We start from the raw sequence: 13,744 nt of genomic DNA on the forward strand, positions 1-13,744 counted from the left end.
GAAATGGTTAATATCCCCACCCCAAAACTATATATACAATTGTTGGGCATAAAGAGACGAATGCAGTCATGATATTAGAATTGATCCCAGGGTCTGCCCCACCCTTGCAGACTTGGCCCCTGGGTCATAACTTTGAAACGGTTGAGATCCCCACCTCAAAACTATATATATACAAATGCTTGGCAAAAAGAGACAAATGCAGTCACGATATTAGAATCGATCCTGGGGTCTGGCCACAACTCTAGGGACCTAGTTTCTGAGTCAAAGCTTGGAAACAGTTGAGATCCCCACCTCATAACCATGCATAAAATTGCTGGGCATGAAAAATCTAATATAGCTTTGCTACAAGGATTGGCCATGGGGTCTGGTATATTCCCTTGATCTCATTTGGAGAATAGTTTGCCATGATTGCTTAGGTATCCAGGTGAGCAATACAGGTCCTCTGGGCCTCTTGTTTAATTACATGATGCAACAAATTTTTGTTTTGTTTTTGTGAGATGACAGAAGTATAAACAATCAAGTATGCATTGAATAATTTAAATAATGTTACAAAAAGAAAAATTATGATGTAGATGTAGTTAAGTGATGTTTAAATGTTTTAGAGCCAACTGTCAGTCTGCTGATCTGGTGCTGTGTATTTGTCACGAAAGTGGACAGGTGCGCCAACTTCAGTGGTGTCCTTACCTCTGTTGTGACTACCTCGATCAGGTAAGACAGATCTCTAGGGTACAGTGGTGTCCTTACCTCTGATGTGACTCCCCAGATCAGGGAAGACAGATCTCTAGGGTACAGTTGTGTCCTTACTTCTGTTGTGACTCCCCAGATCTGGTAAGACAGATCTCTAGGATACAGTGGTGTCCTTACCTCCGTTGTGACTCCCCAGATCAGCTAAGACAGATCTCAGTTTTTCTCACAGGTGGGGATTATATGGATTGTTAACAATGCTTTTTTTTGTTACTATAATAGAATAGTTTGCCATGATTGCTTAGGTATCCAGGTGAGCAATACAGGTCCTCTGGGCCTCTTGTTTAATTACATGATGCAACAAATTTTTGTTTTGTTTTTGTGAGATGACAGAAGTATAAACAATCAAGTATGCATTGAATAATTTAAATAATGTTACAAAAAGAAAAATTATGATGTAGATGTAGTTAAGTGATGTTTAAATGTTTTAGAGCCAACTGTCAGTCTGCTGATCTGGTGCTGTGTATTTGTCACGAAAGTGGACAGGTGCGCCAACTTCAGTGGTGTCCTTACCTCTGCTGTGACTCCCCAGATCAGGAAAGACAGATCTCTAAGGTACATTGGTGTCCTTACCTCTGCTGTGACTCCCCAGATCAGGTACGACAGATCTCTAGGGTACATTGGTGTCCTTACCTCTGCTGTGACTCCCCAGATCATGTAAGACAGATCTCTAGGGGACAGTGGTGTCCTTACCTCTGATGTGACTCCCCAGATCAGGTAAGACGGGTTTCTAGGGTACAGTGGTGTCCGTACCTCTGTTGTGACTCCCAGATCAGGGAAGACAGATCTCTAGGGTACAGTTGTGTCCTTACTTCTGTTGTGACTCCCCGGATCAGATAAGACAGATCTCTAGGGTACATTGGTGTCCTTACCTCTGTTTTGACTCCCCAGATCAGGAAAGACAGATCTCTAGGGTACAGTTGTGTCCTTACTTCTGTTGTGACTCCCCGGATCAGATAAGACAGATCTCTAGTGTACAGTGGTCTCCATACCTCTGTTGTGACTCCCCAGATCAGGTACGACAGATCTCTAGGGTACAGTTGTGTCCTTACTTCTGTTGTGACTCCCCAGATCTGGTAAGACAGATCTCTAGGGATCAGTGGTGTCCTTACCTCTGATGTGACTCCCCAGATCTGGTAAGACAGATCTCTAGGATACAGTGGTGTCCTTACCTCCGTTGTGACTCCCCAGATCAGATAAGGGAGATCTCTAGGGTACAGTGGTGTCCGTACCTCTGTTGTGACTCCCGAGATCAGGTAAGACAGATCCCTAGGGTACAGTGGGGTCCTTACCTCTGTTGTGACTCCCAGATCAGGGAAGACAGATCTCTAGGGTACAGTGGAGTCCTTACTTCTGTTGTGACTCCCCGGATCAGATAAGACAGATCTCTAGGGTACATTGGTGTCCTTACCTCTGTTGTGACTCCCCAGATCAGGTAAGACAGATCTCAGTTTTTCTCACAGGTGGGGATTATATGGATTGTTAACAATGCTTTGTTTTGTTACTATAATAACTGAATGATTTAAAATGAGGGGAGGGTTTAATTATATATTTTACTTACTAGAATGATAATTATTGTTTTGTGTAATTCTGGTGATTATTTTGCTTTAATATCAAGTCGATCATTCTAGGTGTTAATTTGGTTTTACCTTTTATTTGACAGGCCTCGGAGACCGTTCCCCAGCTAGGATTGCTGGCCGCAGCTTGCTCTGATGGCAATCTTCAGATATACAGGTATGTCATATAACAGAAGGGGCCGCGGTAGACGAGCAGTTAAAGCGTCTGACATTCTGCTACCACTAGCCCTCCACCACTGGGTTGTGGGTTCGAGGCCTAAGTGGGGTAGTCGCCAGGTACTGGCTGTAGGTCGGTGGTTTTTCTCCGGGAAATCCAGCTTTCCTCCACCACCAAAACCTGGCACGTCCTTAAATGATCATAGTTGTTAAAAGAACGTAAAATACAAACAAACAAACCAAATCATATGACAGGTCTAGTGGCTGGACCTATCTCTCTCAGCTCTTAAGTTTCAAATGCATTGTCACTGATATCAACATGTGACATAATACGAATCAAGACTTTATCCTGGAATTAATGTGTTCATGATTTCAGTGGTCGTTGCAGATCTAACACAGCATTTTTACTGATTTGCCAAAATTATTCATTTAAGAAAAGCTTGATGTTTGTAAAAATTTACAGAGAACCAATGAATCCAGGGCAGATATTATTCTAAAGAAATAATTGTAAACAAAAATATTTCATGTAATTGAAACATTTCAGCTAATTTATTAATACTGATATGCATAAAATCCTATTGGGACCATCACAGCATTATAGTGTAATAGTTTAATGAAATTATAGTAACAAGTTTTAGTTTATTTGTTGAGCACTTTAGTTAAAAGGTTACTGGTTTTCCCTCTTTTGCAGTATTCCTCATCCAAACACACTCATTGACACATCAGAAGAATCCACAGGTCAAACTGAAGGGTCAGGGTCAAAGGTCAAAGAACGAGGGACAAAAATGTCAGGACAAAGGTCAAAAAAGGAAAGTTCAGACTCAAAAAATGTGGATCAGTTGTTAAATGAGAAAGGTCAAAGTTCAAATGGATTAGGTCAGGGTTCAAAGGAGACAGGTCAGAGGTCAAGAGAGCCTGCATATTACCATGTCAAGCCAGCACTTACACTACAGCCTAGGTTTTGTGGAGGTGAGTTTGCATCATCGTACTTTAACTCATACACCCCTACATATTTAAACTGGATTTACCTGGTCTTTGATTTGGTAAGGTTCAAATGTGACTTAAGAGATGAATGGGTTAAAGTTTCTGTCATATTAAGTGGCAGCTTGTCCGTCCTGACCTATAATTCAGCAATTGGTGCTGTCTCGTACCATCTTGAAAAGTTTGCTTTTAACATTAACATTATTCTGAATGTTCAATAAATCCTGTCTAATATGATGCCTTAGCATACTTGCGATCTCATTTTCTTTATCTATGCTACCAAACAAGACGTCTATATTCTGATATCCTGTCCCTTCTGGCCTTATGTTGTATACAGTGAATACCACAGGGTGTCTGATTAGGCAGGTTAATCTGGCTAACATAGTCTGTCTTACACAGTATCTGACCATACAGGTATCACTCTACTAAATAAATGTTAATCGCTTAATTTTTATGAATACTTATTTTTACAATTGTTCTTCCCATTTATATGTATTCAAGAGGACAATCTGTTTACTGTAAAATCATAAATTTTCGTGGGACATTAAATTTTGTTTATTTCGTGGATAAAATTAAAACCCCACAAAAACATAAAACAGGTTTAGTATATGAAAACCACGAAATTTTAACCCCACAAAAATAAATGATTCCACAGTATGTTTCTTGTTCAAATATGTCGGTATATGTTTATGAAATATAAGTGAATATTATAAAACTTGTTACTGTACGTGAACAGCACTTTAAAATGTAGGTAATTGTGGGATTATCATTTATTATTGATTGATTGGCTCCTTCACTGATTTGTGGCGGTTTGGAGTATGAGTACAGCTCTAGTCTAAATTGGTTCTGTCATCTCATTGTAGAGAAAGCTTCACCCTGCTTGTGTGTTGCTTGGCATCCCGACCCTGAATATCCTTGGATCATGGGTGGATTTGCGGATGGTAAGTTCCTGGGTATTGATATTTTAAGAATTGCAATTAATACATATACATGAACATGTATCTAATTGCAACACCCTCAACTTTGATTCTCTCATTTAAAAAATAAATCTCTTGCCTTGAAATAAATCAATCTGTGTTTCTAGTAATATCTATTATGAATTTTTTTTATGAATAATAATAATTCTTAAGTTATTTTAGATCTTAAATAAACAATTTCATATGAAAACTGGCATCACAATTGGTTTTCAAAGCCAACAAGAAAAAACATATGTTATTTTTTTTGTTGATAAATAAAAGGAAAATGTTTCAAGACTTCCAAAACTCTGTGTTTCATTTCTAATTCAGCATACTTAGGGGGGAAAATGCATATGGTGTTGAGATGATCTTTATCAACAACTTTCTATAAATATTGCTTAATTCAACTTTCAAAAATGTCACATTTGAGATTGAAATAATTACTTTTTAACTTGATCACCCCTGAAGACACATTTGAACTCCTCCAGTTCAAGGGTTGGAATAGCTCATTATTAAATTTCAGGGGTGAATGAGTTAATGAGGATTTCACTCTATGTCTAGAGTGTACCACAATAAAGAGTTCTGGTAATGCAAAAGTAACTTTTGTATCCCGAATATTTTCGAAGGAAAAATGTACTCAATTTAAAAAGAAATTGTTGTCAGAATGCTATCAAACTTAATCATATATCATATGGACCACAGACATTTAAGACTTTCATCAAATCAACCATAAATTATGAAATTTCTACTTATTTCCACCACTAGTAACAGCCTGTTTATGGTTTATGGCATATCTGTTAGGACGTGTAGCAGTTTGCAAAGCTAAAACACCAAGCCTATACATACATAAAGTTTTCGTAACATATTGCGATACAGTGATATTCCTTTTCTGTATTGGGATTCAATATGATATACCTGTGTATGACAATATAACGGTTTTCTGATATATTGTGACAGTCCTACTATTTAAAAACAAATTTGTTGTTAATATATTTGTCTTTGGTTTCACTTTCAGCTGTTGTAAATATGTTTGTCTTTGGTTTCATTTTCAGGTGTGATGCGAGTTTGGAATCTAACATCTACCTCACCTCTTCTGAGGATTTCAACACAAGAAGGCAGCAACCATCTTTATCCTTTCAAATCCTTCCAGGCACACAGACGAGCTGTTTATGCATGTTCCTGGTCCCCTCATGTGCCTCACTGTTTTGTTACTTCAGGTAATGTTAAAAAGTTTCTGATTGGTTAACACAACAGCTGCTTATTTTGTTAAACATTTTCTGATTGGTTAACACAACAGCTGTTTGTTTTGTTAAACATTTTCTGATTGGTTAACACAACAGCTGTTTATTTTGTTAAACATTTTCTGATTGGTTGACACAAAAGCTGCTTTTTTTGTCAATTTTTTTTTTTTGATTGGTTGACACAACAGCTACTCATTTTATTCAACACATATATGATTGGTTGACAGAACAACTGCTTATTTTATCAAACATTATAAGATAAAGGTTATTACATTTTAGTTGGTGAATCTTCCAATTACGATGTCGAGTAACAATGTTTTGCAATGTGACGTTCCATTGTGACATCCTGATTAATTCATGGTGATTCCCATATCGGAAACAGACGTTATGTATTTTCAAGGACAATATGTGGCTTTCCAGATAAATATGAACATAGTAGGGTAAAAAAATCCCCAAATTTGTGATAGTTGGTTATCAGGTTTTTCCCAGTAGTCAATTTTCAAATTGTAAAATATACTCAGTAAAACTTGTCTTTTAACAGTTTGAAAATGAACGAATTTAAGTTTAGATAAATATGATAATAAGTCAGCACTCTGAAGGGAACCTCTATATCCCTGACCTTGTTTTAGTGATCTGTTTGTCATATATGTATTTATACAGTAATATACAGTGTGTATCTCTGGTTGGGTACAGGTTCTGACAAGGAGGTGTACGTCTGGGACCTTCGGAACATTTCAGCGTTGGTCCACTTGGACAAGTATTGTACCGGTATAGGTGTGTCCAACGCCTGGCCCTCCAACCTCCTAGGTCTGCTGTACAGCATGGATGACGCCTACATGTAAGTCAGTGGAGATAACTATAAATACAAGGGCATATAACTCTGTATAGGACCCTAGGGGTACTTTGGTTTATAACAATCCAAACGGTTGAACCAGTTGGACCAGAGTTGATTGTTTATGAAATAAGGTCGGACCTAGCAATCTGATGCTGCTTTCAGGCGAGCCTTGACAAAGCCATGCAATGCCTGCAGGTCTGCCAAGATTTAAACATGAAAACAAACAAACCAGTTGTTCGGCATAAACAAACAGGCCCTAGGTTTGCTGTACAGCGTAAATGATGCTTACATGTAAGTCAGGGGAGATAACTATAACTACCAGGGCAGATAATCATGCAAGTGGAACAGGGAGCCAACACTTTACACTCTTGACACCAAGTAATTGTGGGCTCATTACAAGACAGTCAAATAGCATTTGTTGACATTTCTACTGAAATTCAATAGATATACATGTAGGTGGGTTTTATTACCAGACATGTCAAACAAATATAGCATATAAGGGAGGGAATGATAACTGAGTTCAAGAGGAGAAAGTGTCCTGAGAATCTGTTACAGTTTATGTTTAATTGTAACTAACACAGGGTTACCTTTGTAGGTATAAGCACTGCTACCTGAAGATGTTACCGTACGGATCGACACTGCCTTCTACACGTATCAAGGGAGTCCCTCTGTCTCACATGCATTCCACCATGTGGGTAGGTACATCTATACACTATTGCTTCTACATAAGACAGTTAAAGATGTATGCTACGTTACACATTTAAAGTGTGATCTCCCTTTGTTTTTTTCATTATTGCTTCTACATAAGACAGTTAAAAATGTATGCTACCTTAAACATTTACAGTGTTATCTCCCTTTAATTTTTTATTATTGCTTCTACATAAGACAGTTAAAGATGTATGCTACCTTAAACATTTACAGTGTTATCTCCCTTTGCTTTTTTATTATTGCTTCTGCATAATATAATTAAAGATGTAGGCTAGTTTGATCATTTACATTGTTATCTCGCTTTGTTTTTTTCCCTCCACCATCTGGGTATGTTTTCACGTGCTAAAATCCTGTGCTAAAATTCTTTGTTCATTCGATCAAATGATCTACCCGACTTTGTGAGGACAATATCAAAATCAGCTGTATACATTTTTGATCAACATTTACTATAAGGTGCACCATTCACTGTTTCTTTGACTTTATATAAATCCAATAGGTAATGGAAAATAAGAATCTTACTTAGATCTGATGAAGATTGAGTGATGGTAGTAGCCAAGGTCCTTATGGGATCTCTTTTACTATTACATTAGTGTAAAAGATGTGCATTGATTATCTTGCCTTACAAGCGTCAGCTGTAGGGAATTTTCCTTTAGCTCAGCTGTAGAGCATTTGGCTGGAGAGCAAAGGGTCGTGAGTTTGAGCCCCAGCGCCAGCACTATCTTTATCACTATTCCTCGTCCTACTACATTAGCCAACCATAATCAGATGGTCCGCTGTCAAAATTGTCTGTCGGCCATGGTCCATTGTTCAACCTAAAACTATTCTTGATATCTCTATTTCTGAAGACATACTGGACTCATCTTTCTCACATTTTGATATGTAAATTTGTTGTGGAATTTGAAGGCATGCGGCTAGCTATTTGATTGACCTCAGGTAAAAATCCCGACCAATCGCTAGGCTGATACCCGCCTTTGAAGATTACAGAGGACCGACATCCAACTTCAAAGCCAATCAATTGTAGCTTTAGTGACCAACAGATTCCTTTGATGAACATCAAAAGATCAAACTAGTCTTCCTGTGTCATCAAGGTGGCCCACACTGAGCTTTCGATACTCATGATAATCATCGAGGAAGATCTAATTACTGCAAAAGAAACTGTGGTTACACTTCTTTTTGTTGCTTTATAATTGCAGTCCTTGACCTACTCGGAGTGGCTCAGTCTTGCTGTGATCGTGGACGACGTTGGAAGTGCTGTCTGCCTCCAGTTCCCCTCCTTTAACATGGAGACAGGGCATGTCTCCCGCAAGTTCAGTCTGGTAGGTAGTGCCCAAAATGGGGGGAAATTAATAATGTATATAGCCTTTGTCAAATGGCTTTTATCATTGGTTCAGCATTTATCAGTGAGTCTCTCAGTTCTTCCTTCAGTCACTCATTTACTCAATCAGTCAGCAAAGAAATTTTGATACTGCTATTCCTCAGAAATCACAAAATGGACTGTGATAAAATTTGGTGTGTTCATCCCTAGTTGTTGCAAGCTCCCCAACCCTTGCTGAATGTTTTGAGTCGGATTTATTTTTCTTAACTCATTCTACCCTGAAGACACATTTGAACTCTTCCAATTGAAAGGTTGGAATAGTTCATTATGAAACTTCAGGGGTGAAAGAGTTAAATTTATATCTGTGATATAAAGTGGGTTGTTCTAGTGAGATGCAAATCTGGTGAGTTGGCAGACACCAAATTTATAATGTAACTTTCATTATTGACAATTAATAATGTTTTTGTGTACATTTAACATTGCTGACTTGACTGTACTGTTAGGCACTAGGTATCAATAGAGGTAGGAATGTCCTAACATTTCAATTTAACAAATATTTTTACTCAATTTTAGGATAAAAAATGTTTTGCCAGCCAAACTTTTCCGCTATTGTATATGGTAATTTAGTCTTATAATCCATTTTATTTTTGTTAACAGGAAATATTCACTTCTTCCTTGATACCAAGAAAAGTTGAAGATAATGATAAAGACAGTTCAACTGAAATAGTGGAAACAAAACAAGAACAAACTGTAAAACTGAAAAAGAAAAAGGATTCTGAAAACGATGTAAAAACTGAACCCAGCTATAAAACTTACAAGGAAGCTGTAGAGAGCGTGACGTTAGAATTCAAGGATGGAAAAGTAAGTTACGAAAATGTTCTTGTTACACAACCAATAAGTGTTTCTATGTGACGTTTCGATGACTAGTGCATGCGATATGTACACTGTCGCCTTCATCAGACAAATGACCAGTGAAGCGTATGTACACAAAGGTGTAGAATGTGAACGAGTTGTCCACAAATCGATGTGGATTCGGTTACGCTGTAATTATAAGAATATGTACAAAAAGTCAAGGAAATGTAAGTTGTATTTACAGGTCATGATTTTAAAATCATCAGATTTGTCAATTTTCTTTTTTGATACCGGGCTGTATGCAGGAGTATTAGTATTTCCAAGAGAATAAAAAAGGACATGGAAACTTGCTTAGAAATGGGCATTTTATCAAATGGTGAATGATGCTCAGAGGGGCGTTTGTCATGTGGCAAAGGTCAAAGGTTAACGACCAGTCATCACAGTATACCTTATCTGTCCATCTGTTGTTCCCATTGTTCTTGTCCAGGCTGTTCTTTCTAAAAAGCTTAATAGTGTTTGCTGAAAGTGCATAGATACAAAATAAATGTAGGTATTTGGACAAGTTGTCTTAAATTTAATATCTGTTTGTATCTACACAGTCAAGGTCACAGCAGAGGGTCAAGGTTAAGTTATCATAATTCTTGATTGGGTAATAATTTCTGACGTCAGAGTTTCTTTGTCACCAGAAATAGTTTTGATGAAACTTCATAGATGTCCGTCCGTGTGTGGACAGTATATAACATACCAATGTCATGTCCATAACATTAAGGTCAAGGTTTCAAAAAGAGGTCAGAGTTCAAACCATGGTAAACTGGACAAAAAGAAAACTGAACAATTGAGACAACCTTTATCCTGAACATCCATTTTTTTTTTTTTAAGAAACTTTATCGTTGGATGAATAATGACCTAATGGTACTAACCCACTGTTCTTGTGTCTGTACTGTCATGATTAATGTCAAGGCAAGGGGTTAAAGTTCAAATAATTCTAATCTTTTTCCAAGCAGTGACTCAGAACAACTGAATGGATTGTGATGCAACTTCATATACATGTATATATAGATGATTATCACAACTAGACAAGTATTACTTCTGCATGCTATATCCATTAAAATGTTATTAATTTTCTATTAAAACTGTATTAAATTCAAGAAGTCCATTAAAAGATACAGTGAAACTCTGTTTATAAATGTACGACTCTGAAAGTTTTTTATTTTTATTTTACAAAAGAATCCCTTTTTCAGTAAAATGATATATAATGAAAGTGTTAATTTCAATCTATATAAAATTAAAACATTCAACTTTTCGTTGTTAGTATACCAGTATCAGTTTCTGAATTCTTTCCACGCTGTCAAAGAAGAGATCTTTTGTTTAACTTATAAGTATTCTCTCTTCACAAAGTAATGATTTGTGATCATATATATTTTTCAGGAATCATCGTACAAAGACACAATGCATAAAGATCAGAATCTACTCTCCATACCTCTGATGGCGGTTCACAGGGTAAGGTTATATCAGAATTCATATCAATTTCTCCCACCCTTCACAGGTGTGTCCCCCTTTTAGCCAAGAGAGATTGGCCTGTCCGCCCGTAGGGGGAGATAGCCTCGTGCAGAATAGCACACACTAAAATGAGGAGGCAGGGTAGTCTAGTGGTAGGATGCCGGGTTCGTGACCGAAGGGGTGCGGGTTCGAGTCACGCCACGGCACGGTGTTGTATCTTTGAGCAAGATACTTTACTCTGTGAGCTCTGAAATGGCAGCTCCCGCTGTATGCTCCCCTGGGAGTTGAGAAAGGTATTGGCTGGTTGCAAAGGCCCTATAACCACGGATAATAATTTGTGAACCGCTTTGAGACGACCTACGAACTAGGTTGTGATAAATGGTATATAAGAACCTCAAATTACTGTTGTATAAATTGTGACATCATATAAAGAGAATGGTGATCAAGAACTCATAAAAAGTTGGATGGTAAACATTCATACACCCAAATATGCTTTTGTTTACAAACTTGACTACTGTCTGTCGAGTTGTGACTCAAATAATAGGATGGCAGAAAAATCATCATCCCCTACCTAAGAGGGTGAAACAGAGAAGTCTCTAACCCTCAGGGTGATTATTTGGCAGAGCCTTGGGTTGGACGACCAAATAAATCATCCCTTGGATTGGATTGGAAGCTATTCTTGTGGTGTTGAGAATACTTTAATTTCTCTTATCGTATTCGACCGCAAATAAACCCCCACCCTAGTGAAAAATTATTGACCAAAAGTAGGCAGGGAAGTTAACTGCGAGTATCCCCCTGTCCACAAATGTCCACCATCTTGGATATACTGTTGTTTAGATCTATGACCACACTACATTTCATGTACTTACATATAGTTGTTCATGTTGTAAAAATAAACAGACAAATTAAAAACAGTCACAGCAAGTTGATTAGTCGATTGTTGTTCTTCTGAACTGATTTCTATTATCAATTGGTAATATTAATGTTAACATACTTATATTTTGGTGCACTTGAATAGGGACTGAATGATTTGGTAACTTTTTTTTCTTTTTCAGGCGGATTTTAACCCCAACTTGCATGCATGTTCCTGGGTAGCTACCGGGGGCTATGCTGGTCTAGTTCGTCTTCACAACATGTACAATATGGTGTTTTCAGAGACACGAATACAAATGGAGGACAAAATGTCGTGACCCTAGTCCTTTATATTGGGTACAAGACGTTTCTATGGCGACCTTCCATCTTTCAACACCAAGAGTTAAAGTAACGTGCGACCCAAACTATAAGGCAAATAATGAGAAAAGTATTGTCAGACAGGATTTTGGAGACAAGGTGTTTTTCTAGCTATTTGAAAAGCGATTCTTGTGGACTGTACGTAGCTTTTTGGAAAATGTGTTCTTGGGCAGACAGTACATGTACAAGACAAGCTGTTCGTCATGACGAGCTATCAGAGAAGTGTTTCTGGCAGACTGCTAGTCAAACTATTAGAAGTGTTAAGTTTCTGGCAGACAGAACGAGGAAAACTGTAATTCATCATGCACGTGTTAGTCTTACCATTGGAAAAAAGTTGTTTCAGAGAAGGCGACCTGTTGATCTAAGTAACAGTGAAATATTGTAGAACAGATTGTTGTAGAAGGAACTCTGTCAGTCAGTTGATGATAATAACGGTTAATAACTAATTGGTGGGTCAATTTCTCAGGAAAACTGTGCATGAAACTGCCAAAGGCAGTCTATGAATGTTGTCTCTACTTACCTCAGTACCTATTGTAAAATACACTTGACAGGGTTTAAGAAATCAACATTTTAATCTAAAATATTATATGAGACCAGCCAAAACTTATGGTGGTTGTGAGTTGTGAACACTATAGTTAGAAGTTAGATTTTTATGTGCAATAGCCGATACTTAAATATGTCTCTCTGAAGGCAGTTATGAGACAAAAAAGTTGTAGTGAAATGTGTCTTAACTCATTCAACCCTGAAGACACATTTGAACTCTTCCAATTCAAAGGTTGGAATAGTTCATTATGAAATTTTAGGGGTGAATGAGTTAATAGGCAATAATCCACATACAAAGATGTTGACTGATTTTTTCGGTAATATTTCATTCTTGGAACTGTAGAAGCGTTATGGTCATTTATTCAGTTTCGAAGAAGTTCTAATTTTTCTATAAGTGTCACTAGTGATATCTACTTTATCTACTATATATGCATGATAGGGCAAATACCAAATATAATGTTTACCTAATAGATGCTTTTGAGGTACAACATATTGAAATGAACCCATGCAGGTTAAATCACATGGATGCAGAAACGTATCAAAACATGATAATTTTACCTTATCATACTGAAGTCTTTATGTATTAAGGATAAAAAAGGGAATTGTTGGAAAATTTCATAAAAATAACTACACTGTATACCCGATCTTTAAAATATCATAAATTATTACTCTTATTTACAAATAATCTGTAAGAAATCTTATGGTGTTACAGTACTTGGTTAAACCATTAAATTATTAAATATACTTCATTTTCGTTGTTCCAGCAAACAACCACTTAAAACATATTTTAATATATATATAGACATGTTAATTATTATTCAAATGATTATTTTAATATACAGTAGGACCAAAAGTAATTTACCTGTACAAGAATTTTATAGATTTTTTATTTTTTTTTAACTCGAGAATACTGTTGGTTCTTTTATTCATGAAAATAGAAAGAAAAGATAGAAATATTTAAATCAGTGTAAATTATAAATAACGTATTAGATACAAAATGTATCTGTTTCTTGTTATGAGACCTTTTTAAAGATTGTCCATAGGACGGTATGTGAATGCAAATTAAAAGGCAGCTATATATATCCGAAAAGTGCGATCCAGGCAAA

General features: G+C 36.9%; 1 protein-coding gene across 4 annotated transcripts in view; it reads left to right on the forward strand.

Annotated features, from left to right (window-relative positions):
• The window catches only part of LOC110465789, a 25,639-nt gene extending 12,168 nt beyond the window's left edge, over positions 1–13,471 (forward strand). For all 4 annotated transcript variants that reach the window (XM_021521879.1, XM_021521880.1, XM_021521881.1 and 1 more), the window contains exons 11-21: positions 603–708; positions 2,408–2,478; positions 3,169–3,446; positions 4,322–4,399; positions 5,467–5,631; positions 6,349–6,493; positions 7,086–7,185; positions 8,392–8,514; positions 9,171–9,374; positions 10,794–10,865; positions 11,921–13,471. In XM_021521879.1, the coding sequence (XP_021377554.1) occupies positions 603–708; positions 2,408–2,478; positions 3,169–3,446; positions 4,322–4,399; positions 5,467–5,631; positions 6,349–6,493; positions 7,086–7,185; positions 8,392–8,514; positions 9,171–9,374; positions 10,794–10,865; positions 11,921–12,055 (1,477 nt within the window). In that variant the 3' untranslated portion in view covers positions 12,056–13,471. The remainder of the gene's footprint in view (positions 1–602; positions 709–2,407; positions 2,479–3,168; positions 3,447–4,321; positions 4,400–5,466; positions 5,632–6,348; positions 6,494–7,085; positions 7,186–8,391; positions 8,515–9,170; positions 9,375–10,793; positions 10,866–11,920) is intronic.
• The last annotated feature ends 273 nt before the right edge of the window (positions 13,472–13,744 follow it).

The sequence above is a fragment of the Mizuhopecten yessoensis genome, unplaced genomic scaffold (assembly GCF_002113885.1).
Source record: "Mizuhopecten yessoensis strain PY_sf001 unplaced genomic scaffold, ASM211388v2 scaffold11101, whole genome shotgun sequence".
In the NCBI taxonomy this organism is placed as follows: Eukaryota; Metazoa; Mollusca; class Bivalvia; order Pectinida; family Pectinidae; genus Mizuhopecten; species Mizuhopecten yessoensis.